General features: G+C 55.6%; 4 protein-coding genes across 4 annotated transcripts; 1 reads left to right on the forward strand and 3 right to left on the reverse strand.

The window, feature by feature from the left end:
• Nucleotides 1-502: 502 nt before the first annotated feature.
• On the reverse strand, nt 503-2,980 carry GGTG_12454 (bifunctional polynucleotide phosphatase/kinase). Its single transcript, XM_009230351.1, has 5 exons — nt 2,724-2,980; nt 2,368-2,671; nt 1,664-2,293; nt 1,395-1,599; nt 503-1,296 (listed from the first exon to the last, which is right to left on the reverse strand). Exons 1-5 carry the CDS (start codon nt 2,872-2,874, stop codon nt 1,129-1,131), a joined length of 1,458 nt encoding a protein of 485 aa, XP_009228615.1. The 5' UTR covers nt 2,875-2,980; the 3' UTR covers nt 503-1,128.
• Nucleotides 2,981-3,165: 185 nt separating this feature from the next.
• Nucleotides 3,166-6,645, forward strand: GGTG_12455 (high-affinity glucose transporter). Its single transcript, XM_009230352.1, has 9 exons — nt 3,166-4,143; nt 4,216-4,298; nt 4,372-4,532; nt 4,618-4,800; nt 4,874-5,255; nt 5,316-5,329; nt 5,459-5,548; nt 5,617-5,777; nt 5,869-6,645. The coding sequence occupies exons 1-9, from the start codon at nt 4,095-4,097 to the stop codon at nt 6,372-6,374; spliced, it is 1,629 nt and encodes a 542-aa protein (XP_009228616.1). The 5' UTR covers nt 3,166-4,094; the 3' UTR covers nt 6,375-6,645.
• A 136-nt stretch (nt 6,646-6,781) lies between these two features.
• On the reverse strand, nt 6,782-8,073 carry GGTG_12456 (hypothetical protein). The gene is made up of 2 exons (XM_009230353.1): nt 7,217-8,073; nt 6,782-7,134 (listed from the first exon to the last, which is right to left on the reverse strand). The coding sequence occupies exons 1-2, from the start codon at nt 7,992-7,994 to the stop codon at nt 7,052-7,054; spliced, it is 861 nt and encodes a 286-aa protein (XP_009228617.1). The 5' UTR covers nt 7,995-8,073; the 3' UTR covers nt 6,782-7,051.
• Nucleotides 8,074-8,299: 226 nt separating this feature from the next.
• Nucleotides 8,300-12,947, reverse strand: GGTG_12457 (hypothetical protein; the record flags this gene model as incomplete). Its single annotated transcript, XM_009230354.1, has 8 exons — nt 8,300-9,118; nt 9,221-9,607; nt 9,839-10,292; nt 10,537-10,720; nt 11,105-11,563; nt 11,656-12,050; nt 12,245-12,634; nt 12,942-12,947. The coding sequence occupies 8 exons, from the start codon at nt 12,945-12,947 to the stop codon at nt 8,400-8,402; spliced, it is 2,994 nt and encodes a 997-aa protein (XP_009228618.1). The 3' UTR covers nt 8,300-8,399.
• Nucleotides 12,948-15,957: the final 3,010 nt, after the last annotated feature.

Here is a 15,957-nt window from a genome sequence, read left to right on the forward strand (position 1 = left end):
CGCCCAGCGTGCCGTTGAGCCGCGCCCACTCGGCCGCGTCCGGCCAGGCGGCGTCGCCCGGCAGCGCCCGGCAGGCCGCCGGCGGGGCCGTGAGGGGAGCCGAGGCGTCGCCAAAGGCGATGGCGGGGAAGGCGGTCGTGTCTGCCGCGCTCAGCTGGGCCGCTTCGTAGGCGAAGTTGACGCCCCGCACGGCGCGCGGGGAGAGCAGGACGAGGCCGTGTGCTATCTTGAACAGCATGTTGTTTGGAGTGTGCCGTAGGGTCCGAGTACTGTGACCGGGTCAGCTTGTTGCTCACGATCTGTCGTTCTCTATCGTCCGCATCCGAAAAGGTTCAAGTCGTGCATAGCTCACTATCCTCTTTCGTCCGACGTGGGCATCTTACGTCGACTAGATATAGACAGCGTTCGCTTCTGGGCCAGGCTTTTGAGTTAAGAGGTCGGAAACAAGTGGTGGCAGCAGACCAAAAGGCGCCCGCCCGCATCTTGACATACCACCACCGTCCACTATGGTCCTGGGGAATCTGCGCGCGTCCTGTATTCGGACTGGGACGGGACGGCAGTTCATTTCGGGCCCTGCTCAACCGCTGATCCATCCTCTTCTGTATGGGATGGTGCGCGGGCACTTGCACATGCGCCGCAAGAACAAAATCGACTGTAGCGGCCGAGATCAACCAAGGTAGGCGTGGGTAGCAACGAGAGGCACCCGTCAAGCATGGCTTTGCATGTATTGGATGCAGCAGGGGTTACATTGACAGGCGGGCTATTAATAACCCAAGTGCAGGCGCGGCCGTGGCTGATGTCCTCCTGCAGCCGCCCGCCGCTGACACCCATGAATTGCATCACGCGGGCCGCCCTGGGCCCATGTCCCTCATCCGTGGAACGGCACCGGATGGGGAAGGAGGAAAGGGCAAGGGCAGGTGCTCGACGAGGCCGCTCCGTGTATTTGTACGAGGCATTACTTCGCACCTTGTACGCTCTGGCCGCCTGCTCCAGCTGGCCACGGACCAGAGTGCGGAGAACTAGACATTATTGGCAACTGCCGTGTGGGTGTACGATACGAGAGGCCGTGGGCATTTCTCCAGTGTTGCGTCGGGCGCAAAACATGCACCTAAACAGGACCGCGGCGCCTCACAGCCAGTACTTGGCCCAGGCGGCATACTCTTCGCGGGAACCCCGAAAAGCGAACTCAATCTCGAGAATATCCTGGAAGCCCTCGCTCAGCTCGGGTGCTTTGAAGCGCGACCCAAAGGTGTTGAAGGCAATAGTGGGCAGACTCCCCCTTGCTTCGGGGTTGAGCTTGAGCTGGGGTGTCAGGTCGAGGTTTTCGGAAAATAAAAATAAGGTGCGGGTGCATGTGGGGATGGCAGAGGCGCCGGGGGTGGGGGGCAACGAACCATGGCGTTCATGGATCTGACGGCATCGTTGTGCTGCGCTAGGGCCATGGGTGTTTTGAACCAGACGCATCGGATCGGCACCCCCCGCTTCCTGGCTAGCGCGACCCACTGCGCCCTGGTCTCAGGGTCGGGATTCGTGCTATCAACCGCGACAGAGCGGCCTTCCTGGACCAGGTCTGAGGCGGCAGCGAGGCATTTCTCCTTGCTGTTAACACTGTTAGCGTGCTACGCGTGCCTGGTATTTCAGGAGGCCGTAGAAGGAAACTGACGTTTTCAGCTTGTCCTGATTGACCCTCTCATACCCAAGGCCCTCAAGGTGCTTCCAGTAAAACGTGCTCTTCCCTGCCCCAGGCGGCCCGCAGAAAAGCACAATGTCCTTGTCGTTCTTGCGCTCGAACAGACACCCCTCGGCTTCCTTGCCGCCCTCGGACGCATCCTTGGGGAAGTAGTGGTGGGCGAGGTCGAATTCGCGGGCAAATTGGCGCGGCTCTTCGCCGAGAAAGTACTCCTCAGGGGTCTGGTAAGGGATGCCGATGTTGTGGGCGAGGTTTCGGTCCGAGCAGCTAAAGTCCTTGGGCAGGGGCTTGGCGCCCTTGACGAGCTGCGCGGTCCGGCCGCCCGCGTCGCCTACGAAGATGCTGTGCTCCAGATCGACGTCGGCAAGGTCTAGGCGGTGGTCTTCCAGCATTTCGGTCCACATGCCGATGCGCGGCTTGCGGAACACGTCCCTGGCCGTGGCGGCGTAAAGAGTGATGGGTAGGTTGAGCTGTGCGAACACCGAGCTACACTTTTGCTTGAATTGATCCAGCTTCACCCCGGCGCCTTTGGCCGGTCCCTTGGCCTTGGGGTCTGGGTGGAGTGTTAGGCCGGCCTGGTTTGACAAGATGACGACTCGGTATCTAGGGTGGGCGGGAGGCCGGGACAGTCAGCTGGGCCCCCTGAAAGCCAACCGCCGATATCTTTTGGGACGCACCCATCGTTGTACAAGCTTTGCAGCTTGGACGGGACCGAACGATGCCACCACTTCCAGTCGTTAGGGCCGCTGGCAAACTTCTTGCCCGAGGCGGTGGTGATCAGGGTCGAGTCGAGGTCGAAAGCGGCGATCTTGCGGCGCTTCGAGCGAGGCTCGTTGTCGGGGGTGCCCTCCGGAACGTATCGTGCCACCAGTAGCGTGGCGACGGCCTTGTCGCTGTCGGCGGTCGGGGCGCGGTCGGACCAGGCCGTGCGGTCCTTTGGTTTCTGGGATGCGGGGGTGAAGAAGGAGGCGACCGCGCCCTCTTGGGTCAAATATTAGCATCCCACCCTGCTCTTCGGCAGCAGTAGACTCACTAGATATTGTGGTTTGGGCCTTGCGCTTTATGGGTGGCGGGGAGACTGTGGTGTTGCTGGCACGGCGCTTTGCGGGGCCCGGAGAGGGCATCTTGACGAAGGCAGCGGGGGGATGCAAGATCCGTAGCTGTCGGCGGGCATGAACTAGCATCAAAAAGCCGACCGGGTGGTAGGAAGGCAGCACAAGTAGGTGTCCTAGTGCTGACGGCGGCAGGGTGTTGGTTTGGCGGGGATGATGGTCAATTCCGGCTGGAACCCAGACCGCGCTGCAGCTGGCGTCGCGCTGTTGAGCTAGCTGACACGAGGCCACGTGATCTACCATGTTTGATTGACGAAGCGGGATGTGGGGCTCGGCAACTGGCGGCAAGCGGAGATAATGGATCCCCGCATCAGCGACAGGATTCCACTTGCCCCGATGGAGCTTTTGGTGGTACCATGGAAGAAGTTGACAAGCCAGCCCTGGAGCCCCCATTCGGGCCGTTCTCACGTAATGGTGGCTAGTGCTGTTGCAGGTGTTTGTGATGGAGCAACTGCCGGCTGTTACGTTGCACCTGCAAAGGCCAGGAGCGCCCAACTTGAACGTGCCAACCGCGAGCCGACCCTATTCGATATATGCTGTGTGGTAGGCTACAGCAGCTGCTCGCAGAACATAGATGACCCTAATTCCCTCGATCTAATGGGGTGGATGACGTGGTGGCTCCCGCTGCCAGCGACGCGCCTGTCTTGGGGTTGTTGGATGGAAACCAAGTGCATGGCATCGACACGCCGAGAACCAACCAACCACCTGCCCGATTCCTTCGGCCTGATCACCCTTCAGACTTTCCCACTTTGGACTTGGGCCGTGGTGCCAACCCCTTCCTCCCCTCGGCGCTACCGCGGTGGAGGGCATGCACATCTGAGGTATCACTGCCTCCCAAGACTTGCTTTCTCCCTGCCACCCCCCTGCCTCCTCCCCAACTTCTCCGCACAGAGATCTCGTGGCCTACAGCCCCTGCCCCAAACTGTCAAATCAGGGCTGCACCGTGCCGGTCAACCACCCGTCATCTGAACAACAAAGGATCCGACACTTGTTGACAGTATGTCGCACAGTGTGAGATACCGGCCTTCTGGAACCGGGCTCGAGCTTGTCATTTAGGCCTGGTCTCGTCCAAGCCAAGGCTGGAGCGCTCCTTCATCCCATTTCGCCATGGCTTCCGAGAGGTGGACGCCCCCGGGTCATCTGATGTTGGCCACGTCCCCGCTCTGGTCTTGTTTATAAAAAGTCGCATCGGCCATTCGCTCTCCCGCTCGCTCCCCATTGTCCCGGTCCCCTTCATCTCAACCGATGTGCCAACACCTACGCGAGCCCCAAGACCGGCCTGATCAGCCAAAATGTACGAGGTTGGCAACGTCTACGTGATCGCCGCCGTCTCGGTGATTGGTACGTCCTTGCCTGTCTCCCCCTCCCCTCCTTGCTCCAGGCTTCCGTGCACTCTGCTGACCCTTGGGCCAGGCGGTGCCTTGTTTGGCTTCGACATCTCGTCCATGAGTGGCGTCATCACGCAGCAATCCTACGCGTGCAAGTTCAACGAGGAGGTATCATTGTGCCCGCCGATGCCCTCTCCTGCGTTGTGAATTGGCACTCAGCTCTTCTTTGCGGGACGCCTAGGGATTTAAAGCCAATGGCGAATGCAGAGGTCCCAGCCCAACCACGCAGGGCGGCATTGTGGCCGCCATGCCAGGTGGCTCTCTCATTGGAGCCATGACTTCGGGTTTTATCTCGGACAAATGGGGGCGCAAGACGGCTATCCAGGTTGGCGCCGTAATTTGGTACGTCTAGGGCGAGGCCGACACATGGCCACCCGTCTGCATTAGCCTGCCCATTTCTGACAGGCAGGGCTTTCTTCCGAGTTAGGTGCGTTGGCTGCATCATCACGGCCGCCTCCCAGAACATCCCCATGCTCGCCGTCGGGCGATTCATCAATGGCTTTTCGGTCGGCATTTGCTCAGCTCAGGTCCCCGTCTACATTTCCGAGATCGCCAAGCCCACGGTGCGCGGTCGGCTCATCGGCTTCCAGCAGTGGGCCATTACCTGGGGGTAACTAAGAGCATTTACCCTTGTGTGCCTTCCCTGTTCCAGTCACGGAGCGTTTACTAACTGGTGTCAAAAGAATCGCCATAATGTTCTTCATTTGCTACGGTTCCTCGTTTCTCGAGGGCGAGATCTCTTTCCGGCTGCCATGGGGCGTCCAGGCGGCTCCCGCCGTCATCCTCTTCTTTGGGCTCATGATCCTCCCCGAGTCGCCCCGCTGGCTCGCCAAGCATGATCTCTGGGACCGTGCCGCAGCGGTCCTGGCCAAGACGCACGGCGGCGGCGACCCAAACCACCCGTTCGCCGTCAAGGAGCTGAACGACATCCGAGAGGTCGTCGAGTTCGAGCGGAGCAATGCCGACGTTGCCTACGTCGAGCTCTTCAAGCCAAAGATGATCAACCGGACCATGATTGGCGTTTGGACACAGATCTGGTCGCAGCTGACTGGCATGAACGTCATGGTGAGTTTTCTGATGATGCCTGGCTCGGCCCCGGACTAACATTGGCTGTGCCACCAACAGATGTATTACATTGCGTGAGTAGTCGACTCCGGGCGACATGGGCTGGCCAGACACCTTTCGTCACAAGTTCTGGGCGACGCTTTTTCCCCTCCCCCGCTTCCAGAAGTGACGCTTTGGGCTCAAGACGACTAACTCCACGCTAGATATGTGTTCACCATGGTGGGCCAGGAAGATGTACTGTTGTCGTCCGGGATCCAGTTTATTCTCAACGTTCTCATGACCGTGCCGGCGCTGTAAGACACTACCACCCAGTCCTCGGGATGAAGCACCTCGGAGACTAACGAGGTTAAAATGCGGGCAGGATCTGGATGGACCGCTGGGGCCGCCGGCCGATGCTCCTCATCGGCGCGGCCCTCATGTGTCTGTGGCTCTGCATCAACGCGGGCCTTTTCGCATCCTACAGCCGACCGCCGCGCGAGGGCGAATTCAACTCGGATGCCATCTCGATGGCGGTGACGAATGGTAGGTTCCCAGCCCCGGTCCCTTGCTCTTTGCCTGCCCCCTGCTGCTTCCCGGCCGCTGACGGAGAGATGTGGTCCCCGCGCGGCGACAGACTCGGCGGCCAAGGCCATCATCGCGTCGACGTACCTCTTTGTCGCCTCGTTCGCCACGACGTGGGGCCCCGTGTCGTGGGCGTACCCGCCCGAGCTGTACCCGCTGCGGCTGCGCGGCAAGGCGGTGGCGCTGTGCACGGCGTCCAACTGGACCTTCAACTTTGCCTTGGCCTACTTTGTGCCGCCGGCCATGGCCAACATCACGTGGCGCACCTACGTCCTCTTTGCCGTCTTCTGCTTCGCCATGTTCTGGCACGTCTTCTTTCTCTTCCCCGAGACGGCCAACAAGCCGCTTGAGGAAGTGGACGACATCTTTGACGACTCTCGCCCGGGCGCCGTCCGCTACATCGGCACCCCGGCCTGGAGGACGCGCAACGTCCGCGCCGAGGTGGCGCGCGTCGAGCGCAGCGAGGTGGACGTCGAGGAGAAGCTGGCCGACAACCGCGACAGCGTGGGAGGGCGGGCCGACGCCAGGCCGGCCCCGGCGGCGGGCACCGTCGCGTGATGGTGGTATTGTGGGCGGTGATTGCTTTGGGAGGTCGTCTGGGGTGGGGTGTGTTGCCTGTCGTGGTGTCTACAAGAATTTGCGTGATTGGATTTTGCTATGCTCAAATAGGGGACGATGCCTAGGTACCCCCGGTGAGGGGTGTGATGAGGAAATTAATCAAGGGTCGCTGTGGTTTCGTTGTCTTGAAGCTGCAGTGCTTGACCTTTCGGCGGGACTATTCATTGGATCAGGGGTAACGTGATGACGCAGAATGGATACGCGATCGTGATGCATTATCCGCAAATTTTTGGCCTAATTGTATGTGCTCTTGGATACCTAGTAGGCAAGTAGGAGATACCCAGAACGGCCGCCAAGCTAAAATATTTACAATGAATTTCGCGACAAGGGATGCGCGTTTCAAAAACAGGGAAATGTGGAAAAAAAAAAGGGATCGAATATGCCCGACGGAAGAGGGGCAATGGGTATGTGTACGAGAAGGAAAGATATTGAGTAAGCAGCGGGAGAAGAAAAAAAAGAGAAGTGGCCGCCTGACTTGTATGTAAATGGCAAGGCTGTTGACGAAAGTAACCGCTTAGATAGGCTGGTAGGTTGGTAGGCACCTAGGTGCTCAGGCAGTAGGTATGGACGTGGACGATATAAGGCACAGGGTCGGCTGTGACGGCAGGTGGCGCGCTCTAGCTGGAGTAGTGCGCCACATAGCCAACCTCCATCATGGCGCCGTAGCCATCCTGGGTGTTTCCGTTGGGGTAGCCGGGCCCTGGAAAAAGAATGGTTCTGTTAGTGAATGGCGCGTGGTAATGGACAAGATGGGGCAAGTGAAGAAGAAAAGAAAAACTAACAATCACCGCCGATGGCGACGTTGAAGATTATATAAAGCGGGCTGTGGGCCAGCGAGGTCCAGACGCGCTCGTTGTTGATGCGGGCGCCCGAGATCTGGTGGAACTGGCGGCCGTCCATGTACCAGGTGATGGTCTCGTCGCGCCAGCTCTGCTTGCCGCGGCGGTCGACCTCGAGGCGCCACGTGTGCCAGTCCTGGTTGGGCAGCGGCACGGTGGCGCCGATGCCGAGCCCCTCGTTGCAGACGCCGCCCGGGTAGACGTCGCAGTGGGTGGTGCCGTGGCCCGACAGGACGCCGTTGACCGTCTCCATGATGTCGAGCTCGCCGCACGCGGGCCAGGGGGTGCCGTGGCGCATCGAATCGCCCAGCATCCAGAAGGCGGGCCATACCCCCTGCTTTTGCGACACGTCGTTGGGGCCGAAGCGGAGCTGCGCCTCGACGCGCGTTAGCTTGTCCGACCCGGGCGTGAGCGTGTACTTGCTCTCCACACGGCCCGAGGTCCAGCCGCCGTCGACCGAGGCGTCCTTCCACGGCACGAGCTGCAGGCTGCCGCCGCCGGACCGCTGGGCGTTGCGCGCGCTGCGCCGATACGTCTGCAGCTCGTTGTTGACGTTGAGCTTGGTGTTGAGCACGTTCCAGCGTGACTCGTCGGGCAGGCTGCCGCCGGCGCCTGCGAAGGTGTCCTGCCACACCCGCGTCATGCCGTCGTAGCTGGGGGACTCCCAGGCCGCGGCGAGGACGGGGGCGAGGGCGATAAGGATCGCCTTGGTGATCTGCATTGTGCGGGATTTTCCTCTTGTATTCTTTTCTTCGCTCTTGTCTTTTTTCCTGTCTCTTTCTTTATTATCTGGCTTTGGGGGTTACGCGCCGGCAGTTGGTCCGTACGTGGGTCGTGGAAAAAGGCCGGCTAAGGAATGTGGTCGAGGGTGCTTTAAAGGAGCGTGGGCCGCGTACAGCTTGGTACAGGCAGGCAGAAGGGTTGAAAGCAAGGAGTGAAGTGCTAAGGAGTGTGTGAACGACCAAAGTCGAAAAAAAGGCCTAAGAAATAGGGAAGGCCGATGCAACCACCTCTCAGCTTGCAGGCAAGCAAAACAGGAGAAACGAGAGTGGTGAAAGAAGTCGCGGGGTTAAAAGTTGAGCAGAAGCAATAGGTGAGAGCGGAGGGATCGGCGGCCATAGTATACTTATACACGACCACACGAGGTGCTGGCAACAAAGAAGAGCGTGAAGACCACATGACAGGATGCCCAGGAAGGAGGCAGCACGCGCCTTGGGAGCCCCAAAGCGCCCATGCGGCCAACGCACGCAACCCCTGAGCGGGCCCAGAACGCAGACGTGTGCGGCGGGAGAGGGAGGGCACAGGGTGAGAGGGCAGCATTCCAAAACGGAAGGTCACCTCGGTCGCCGATTGGGGCAGCTTGACCCGTGGTGGTGGAATGGCAGCCATGGCATGGAGCGTGAGCACGCTTGTCCGCATGGGGCGGCTGTCGACGGGCGGTGCTCGGCCTAGCGAGAAACATGGGCGGACGGGGACGTGCGCCGCATGCGTCGGAGAAGCTTCCAACGAGAGACAGACAGAAACAGCGCTGTGAAGGGATGCATCTCGGGAGTTGCGCTGTTCGCGCAGCTCTGCTCGGCAACAGGGACGGGCAGCTCCTGGGCGCCTGGGCCCCCGTGGGCTTGGTGCCTGCCAGCCCACCTGGTAGACGGCGAGCCGAGGACAGGGTAGGCGGGCCTGGGCTCATTGCCGTTATATGACGGGTGCAGGGCGGCTGGGGCGAATCAGGGCCGGAGTTGAGGTCAAGATGCGGCTCAGGTGGCGCCGCGCTGGAGTGCCGGGAGCTGGGCTGCCCCGGGGCTCCTGATTGGGCTGCTTGGCTGCAGCGGCACTGGTGATTGGCACCTGGGGGCCTGTCGCAAGGGCGCATGAAACAGAGCACATCCCCTGGGCCCCTGGGCTAGCGCCGGCTCGCCAACAGCGGGCGAAACGAAACACCAGACGCACGCACGCAGATCAGATGGGGCTGGAATGCCGCGCGCGCGCGAAAGCGTATGTGGCGGGGCAAAGTCTGCGTTGCGTCTTGTGCGTGGCGATAACGCAAGCGGGCGGGCGGGTGAAGAGGGCGTACAATTAATTGAGAGCACGCAGGAGAGCTGGTCGTCTTTGCTAGTGTAGCAGCAGATCCTAGGTGTCCCCCTGCAGGCACGATCGATCGGGCTGGTGCTCCACGCCACCCGCTGGAGGAAATGCTCCAGGAGCGGGGCTGCGAGCCAATGAGGGCCCAGAACAGCGGGCCCGGCTCAGATGCTCCAAGATTGGCCCACCACCAAGACAACTTTGGGCATGGGCTCCAGCAGCGTAGCTTGCAGCTCAATGCGGACGGGGCAACGCCTATTTCGACCTCCAGCCAGCCACCTGCCTATGTAGGCAGGTAGTAGGGAGGTGCCAGCTACCGAGCGACGAGGCCAAGACGGAGGGGACACTTAATTTATTTCCGGCGCAGTTGCTTTTGCGGCACTTGATCCCGCATGATGCTTCAAGCACTCGCTAATCTGGAGGACTCCTAATCTGCCTTTCTCCCCCAATCAGGCACCCCCAAACCACACCCAGAGTAGCACCCACGAAGCGCATCCCCCACCGCCGCCGAGCCCGCCGTGCGATAATGTCGGCCGTCTTCTCCTTTACAGCGTACACGGTCGCGTTTATGTGGGCGCCTGGCGGCACGGGGCCGACGCTGGCGTCCAAAAACACCGAGGCCCGTGACGCCCAGCGATACGCCGCCGACTGGTTGCCTGACAGTCGCGCCAGGACGGCGAATTGCGCCTGGTAGCCCGCCGGCCGCCGACGCGGGGAAGTCGTCATCGTAGGAGCCGCTGGCTACCCGCGCCTCGATCCGCGCCATGGCCGTCCCCGGTGGTTGGTTTTCTAGGTACAGTGTACAGTGTCGGCAGGTCAACATGCGGCGCGCTGTGGCCCGTCGCGAGCGTGCAGGGTCACCGCGCCCGCTGCTTCCCATAGCTGGCCATGGCCTGGTCGCGCGAGCTGGCGTTTGTCGCCCGAGTCTCGGCGTCGGGCGCTATGGGACCACGGTGACAAGGCAGATAGTCGCGCGAGAATTGGCAATCAGGGGTCAGCTGGCGTCCGCTGTTCCTTGGAAGAAATAGTAAAACGAGGAGACCAGGTGGTGGAAGGGGGAGTCCCCCAAACGTGACTTCGTATGTTAGCTACCATGGTCGCCAAAGCTCTGCGTCCGGCCGCCGTTGTTAGTTAGCATTGACCCGCCCTCACAAAAGCGCAGGCAAGCCACAGCTGCCCCACACCTCCGCGCCCGCCTTGTCGAGGACGCCCCCGGTGCCAATGACGTTGCGGTGCGGAGTCGGCAGCTTGTTGGGCGCCCCGGCCGCGACGATGACCACCTGCGCCGCCATGACCCACGTCGTGGCTGCGCTTGTCTCAGTTCTAACCTCGATTCTGGGCGTTTCAGCGCCGCCCTCCCGCCCACCACTGCGCCGTCGCAATACCACACCCAGGCGGCCGGTGCAAGATGAGGAGGTTCAGCGATTGACCGGGCGTGGAGCTTCCCCTTTAGCACGTGTGGTGCATCGCATTGGGATTGCAACAGAGGCCCCGTTTGGGCGGGCACCGGGGCGGGCAAATGAGCAGCAGCATGGGCGCCCAAAAGAAAACGTGGCGGAAAAGGAAAGAATTTGCAAAACCCTATCGACTATCCAAAGGAGGAATGGAGGACAAAGGATGTAGTAAATGGACAAAAGGAAACACACGAAGCCAACAAAAAACGAGCCAAAGGACAACACACGAAGCCAACGAGCCAACAAGATCCATGCCAAAACGCGCGCCGCAAGTAGACGAGAACCGAGCGCCCGCTACTTTTGGGTGACAGATATGATACCCTCGAGAAGGCGGCCGCTCTCCGGCATGAGCTCAATCTTCCGCGCCAGCGCCAGGCCGGCTGCCACGCAAAGCTGTGGCTGCGGGTAGGAAACGAACTCGGTGTGCCGAGTCACTTCGCCCAAGTCCGGACGCTTGGCCCCCACCTCGAGCTTGCGTGTCTCGTCAATCTCCAGCCTTAGCCCTTGCTTAACACGCTGCTGGACATACTTCGAGGCCCCCATGCCCCCGGCAAAAACGACAAAGTCGATGGTGTCGACGGCGCCGACGGCGGCGCCCTGCCGGCCCATCAAAGCCTTCCACAAGTCCGACTGCGATGGGTTCTGGGCCCACAGGTCGTCCCGCATGTTCAAGACCTGGGCCAAGATGGACTTGGCCGCGTACTTTCCCGGCCCGCTGCCTGCCAGCTGTTGCTCGAACAGTTGCTCGAACACGGCACTGGAGATGGCCATATTAGCCGGCTAGCCGAGTGACCGCCTCGGTGATGCATCATTGGAGCGGATTGGGGGTTCAATCATCGTCGCACGTACCCGTCCACACTAAGCGTGTTATCGACGATGCTCATACCATCCTGCCTGGCCACGCTGACGGACGCACCAGACTCCAGGCCTGTTAGCAGGGTGCCGGAGTATTCACCCCCTGCTGTATTCGACGAGTAACCGGCCTTGACTTTGAAGTATTCGGCACTTTGACAGACTTCCTGAGCGGCATGTTGAGGCGTAATGCCCTCGCACCACGGAAGGGCAAGTGGCTCAAGGTACCGGACCAGTCTCTCGATGAAGTCTTTGTCGAGGTGGCTGCCTCCGACCTCCTTGCTCATTATCGGGACCATGAAGTTGGCCTTGATCCCAACGTGGGTCTCGGCCCCGTCTTTGGACTTGGACCCGGACTTGTTCTGGTCCACAGCCGCCAGCATGGCCAAATCCTAAGTTGGGAGCAACTGTTAGCCTCAACCTATTGCTGTCTAAGGACTCTATAGGCGCTCACCGTAGTTCCCGACCCTATGTCGATGATGAGGCAAGTCTTCCCGACCTGCAGCCACACAAGGGTTTCCTTTACGTTAGCCTTCGGTCAAGCTCTCTGATGCGGCGATGGGGTAACAAGGAGGGGTGGACTTACTTTGTCAAACGGGCTGAGCATGTTTATCGCGCACGCTCCCACAGCCTCGGCCTCGGTGAGGGCGATGTCGTGGATAGTGTGCTTCCGAGGGGATTTGTCACCATGACCAGCCGCTTGGCAGAGAGCCTCGCGGGCAATTTTGACAAGTTTCTCCCGGCCTTCCTTGTCCACGAGGCTGGGCACACTGAACTGAAAGTCTATGGCGGCGGTCCCCCAGGGGGATGCGGCGATGCCACTGCTGGTATCGATTTTGTTGGCCTCGTAGAACTCCTTGAGCCTCTTGAACGCCTCCCACAGGAAAGCTTTGAGGACGCCCGCGGCATCTCTCGTGGAGTTTCCTCGAACGGACCAAATAGTCGTCTCATCAAGCTTCGTCTTGAGAGCCGCGAACTTGAAATGGCGGAATATGTCGGTGGTCGGGTCGTTTTCGTCGTTTTTCGAGATCTTGCCCACAATATTGTGTCCCCTTTATAGGCAACCGCCGTTGGGAGTGCGTGGTCCGGGTAGCAACCCGGCTAGTTGACGGTTTGGAGCTTAGGTTTGTCACTGGACTTCGGGAAACAGGATACGACTTTGAGGTTTAAATTTCCGCCATTAGCCAGTCGAGAAGCATGTTAGCATAGCAAACATTCGGTGGGGGCATAGCAGAACGAGCAGCAATTGTGCTAGCTGGAATAATGGAGAATGATGTTCGTACATCCATGGCCAAAGTCGATAAGTCAGTGCACCCCCTGTCCGCACACTTTGTAAGCCCACAACATGGAATCTTTTAAAATACTCCCGCCCTTTTATTTTTATCAATTTTAATCCGTTTTTTTTACTTTTTTTTGCATTTTAATGCCCAAATGCCGGAAAAGCAACATATAAAAAAAAACGTTAAGCGAGCCTTTGCTGCGGTGCAAGCGAAAGGCGGAATCCAATTAACTGCTTATTTTTATAAAATATTATTATTAACTTTTAAAACCCGGATAAAAAGCGTTTTACTTATCCGGTAATTACAAAAATTATATTAACGAATATTTTTTAAATAAAAAAGCGTTTGGTTAATTGGATTTTATTACAAAACTTTTTAAGCTTTTTACTAACGCACGCGGAAATCCGGTTTTTTGCAAAAAAAAATATTTTGGTTTGGGGGTAATTTTTAACTTTTTAAAAAGCATTAAATTCGTGCTTTTTTAAACCGATGTCCGGAAATCCAAACCGCAAAATTAAAATGCATAAAAAAACGTACGCGTTTAAAAAGTTATTATTGCAACGATAACAAAATGGTGGCAGCGCTTGCAAATACTGAAAATGGCCCGGATTAAGCTGGAAAATACGTACAACGTTAATAAAAAAGGGTTGTAAAATGGTAAAACCGGTAACGGGCTTATTTTAAGCCTTGTTAGCACTTGGCCTTTATAACGTAAAAAGCTTGGGTTTCGCACGTAAACTTCGTTTATTAAATGCATTTTAGCTACGTGGGTATTGCTATTTCCTTTTATTATTTTTAAAGGAAAAAGCGTGCAAAAAGGATGGTTTTATGCAAATTTAAACCTTTTCCAAAAGTAAAAATTTACCGTTACAAATAACGGCTAAACCACGGATTTTACGGGTTTAAAATGGCTGCAAAAGGTGTTTTTTTTACGCATTTTAACCCTTTACCTTTAAGCCCCATTTTTTTATCTTAAATACGCACGAATCGCACGTTACAAAAAAATTTATAGCTTTTTACTTACAAAATAACGTTTTCCTTTTATATTTGCCCGTTTATACCTTTTACGTATTGCAACCTTTCGATTTATCGATTTTTAGCCCTTTTAAATTAAGCTTACCGCTAAAAAATCGGGTTCCAAGCTTTATTTACTTGCTTAACAATGGTAAAAAACGTTAATTTTTAACGGCTTATGCTTACGCACAATTACAAGCTTTTATTGTTTTTAATATAAAAGCGGGGTAACGGGCGGCCGGTTTTTAGCTTTGCAATATAATTAAACCTTTTATAAACCGCTTCGTTTTTAACAATTCGAGCTTAAACATCCAACGATCCGGAATTTAACAATTTGCAAAGGATAACAAAATTAAATAACGTTTAACAATTTTTTCCCAAACATTTTAAATATTTTAAAAAACTTTTAAGCGATCGAAAAAATTAGCCATTTAAATTAGCTTTATTAAAGCCCGGATCTTTGCAAGTTTTACAATATAGCTATTTTTTAAAAAGTTATAAAAAGGTTACGAAATGCACGAATACAATATAATTACCGCTTAACAAAAAATTAAGCGGTTAAAAGCTTAATTAAAAGCATAAAAACTTCGCAAAAAAAAAGGGTAGCCTTTAATTTTAACGAAGCCTTTGTAAATATCCGCCAAATTGCTGCAACGAAAAGGGAAGATTTGGAAAAAGTAAATAAGGCGTTTAAAAGCCCGGACGATTTTAAAAAGGAATTAACTTTGTTTGCATCGAAGTGGCTTAAATAAAGGTAAAAATTTGCAATTAAATGTAATAGGTTTGGTGTTAATCGGATCCTTATAAAGTGTGCGGACAGGGGGTGCACTAACTTACCAAAGATGGCATCGGGTACCACTTTGTTGGCGGACTTCTTGCTTGAAGATCCTCGCATCGTTCGTTACGTGTATGCAAAGCTAAAGCTCAAGCGCTTTGGGGAGACTTGAAGGATTAGGAAGAAGGAGGAAATGTGAAACAAGGATAATATGCTGATGGGAAAGATGTGTGCGACGGAAGGAGAAGGTGAGAACGGCAGAGAAACGGTGGTGGCGAGGTAGAAAAGAATGAAGAAAAGAAGGGAAGAAACGGGCAGAAGAGACGGGCAGAAGAGATAGGCAGAAGAGATGGGGAGAAGAGCTCCTCAGCTACAGGTGGCCCTGCTTTAACGACTAGCGCCTCTGCACCCAAGCGAGGTGCGGGTTTTCCAGATCAAGGAAGCAAAGTAAAGGAGCCCATGGACCCAACAGCAGCTGGGTTCGGGAGGGCGCAGGCGGGCCCGGCCACCGCCATCAGGATCAGGGCCTTGGCCAGGTTAGGGTTGAAGGCAATAGCCCGAGCAAACAAAAGCAACGATGGCTTAAAAATGGCAGTCCGAACAGAAAGTGATGGAAGTGACGCAAGTAACGGGCAGGGTTGGGAATTTAGTTAGTTAGTTTAGTTACCCCCTTAATTAAAACTAACTAATTTAGTTACGGTAGTAACTAAAACTAAAAGTAACTAACCAATAACTAACTAAAGTAACTAAATTAGTTACTTTTAATCATTTAAATAAATATTTAAATTATTTAATTAAAGCTTATTTAATTAAATAAATAAATAAGCAAAAAAGTAAGTAAATAAATAAATAAGCTAGTAAATAAAAAGTAAATACATAAATAAATAAGTAAATAAGTAAGTAAAAAATTAAACATTAAAAATGTATTACCGTTGTTATTACCGTTGTTATTGCCGTTTTTATTGCTAATATTATTACTGCTTTTTTATTATTTTTATTATTGTTTTTATTACTATTTTTGTTGGTAAGAGTTTAGTACTCCTGTTGAACGGCTCGGAGATTTCCAAAGGTAATGAACAAATATTTCTGTAATTTGGGGAAAGGTCTTATATTGTGCATGCTTGTATTGAGCATAAAAAGGAAGAACTTCTAGCCCCGAAGAGGCGCCAAAGGTAGGGTTTATATACAGGGGTTGGGGGGCCGTGCCCCTTGGGCTTGGCTTTGGGGCCA

The sequence above is a fragment of the Gaeumannomyces tritici genome (genome assembly GCF_000145635.1).
Source record: "Gaeumannomyces tritici R3-111a-1 unplaced genomic scaffold supercont2.8, whole genome shotgun sequence".
In the NCBI taxonomy this organism is placed as follows: Eukaryota; Fungi; Ascomycota; class Sordariomycetes; order Magnaporthales; family Magnaporthaceae; genus Gaeumannomyces; species Gaeumannomyces tritici.

Bases quoted from the DNA above. Each gene is read 5' to 3' on its own strand.
- GGTG_12454 (XM_009230351.1), bottom strand. From the start codon at position 2,874: ATGCTAGTTCATGCCCGCCGACAGCTACGGATCTTGCATCCCCCCGCT. The intron at 2,294-2,367 runs GTGCGTCCCAAA...CGCCCACCCTAG, and splicing joins CAAAGCTTGTACAACGATGG to ATACCGAGTCGTCATCTTGT. The intron at 1,600-1,663 runs GTCAGTTTCCTT...CAGTGTTAACAG, and splicing joins AATCAGGACAAGCTGAAAAC to CAAGGAGAAATGCCTCGCTG.
- GGTG_12455 (XM_009230352.1), top strand. From the start codon at position 4,095: ATGTACGAGGTTGGCAACGTCTACGTGATCGCCGCCGTCTCGGTGATT. The intron at 4,144-4,215 runs GTACGTCCTTGC...CCCTTGGGCCAG, and splicing joins CGCCGCCGTCTCGGTGATTG to GCGGTGCCTTGTTTGGCTTC. The intron at 4,801-4,873 runs GTAACTAAGAGC...TGGTGTCAAAAG, and splicing joins CAGTGGGCCATTACCTGGGG to AATCGCCATAATGTTCTTCA.
- GGTG_12456 (XM_009230353.1), bottom strand. From the start codon at position 7,994: ATGCAGATCACCAAGGCGATCCTTATCGCCCTCGCCCCCGTCCTCGCC. The intron at 7,135-7,216 runs GTTAGTTTTTCT...TTCTTTTTCCAG, and splicing joins CGTCGCCATCGGCGGTGATT to GGCCCGGCTACCCCAACGGA.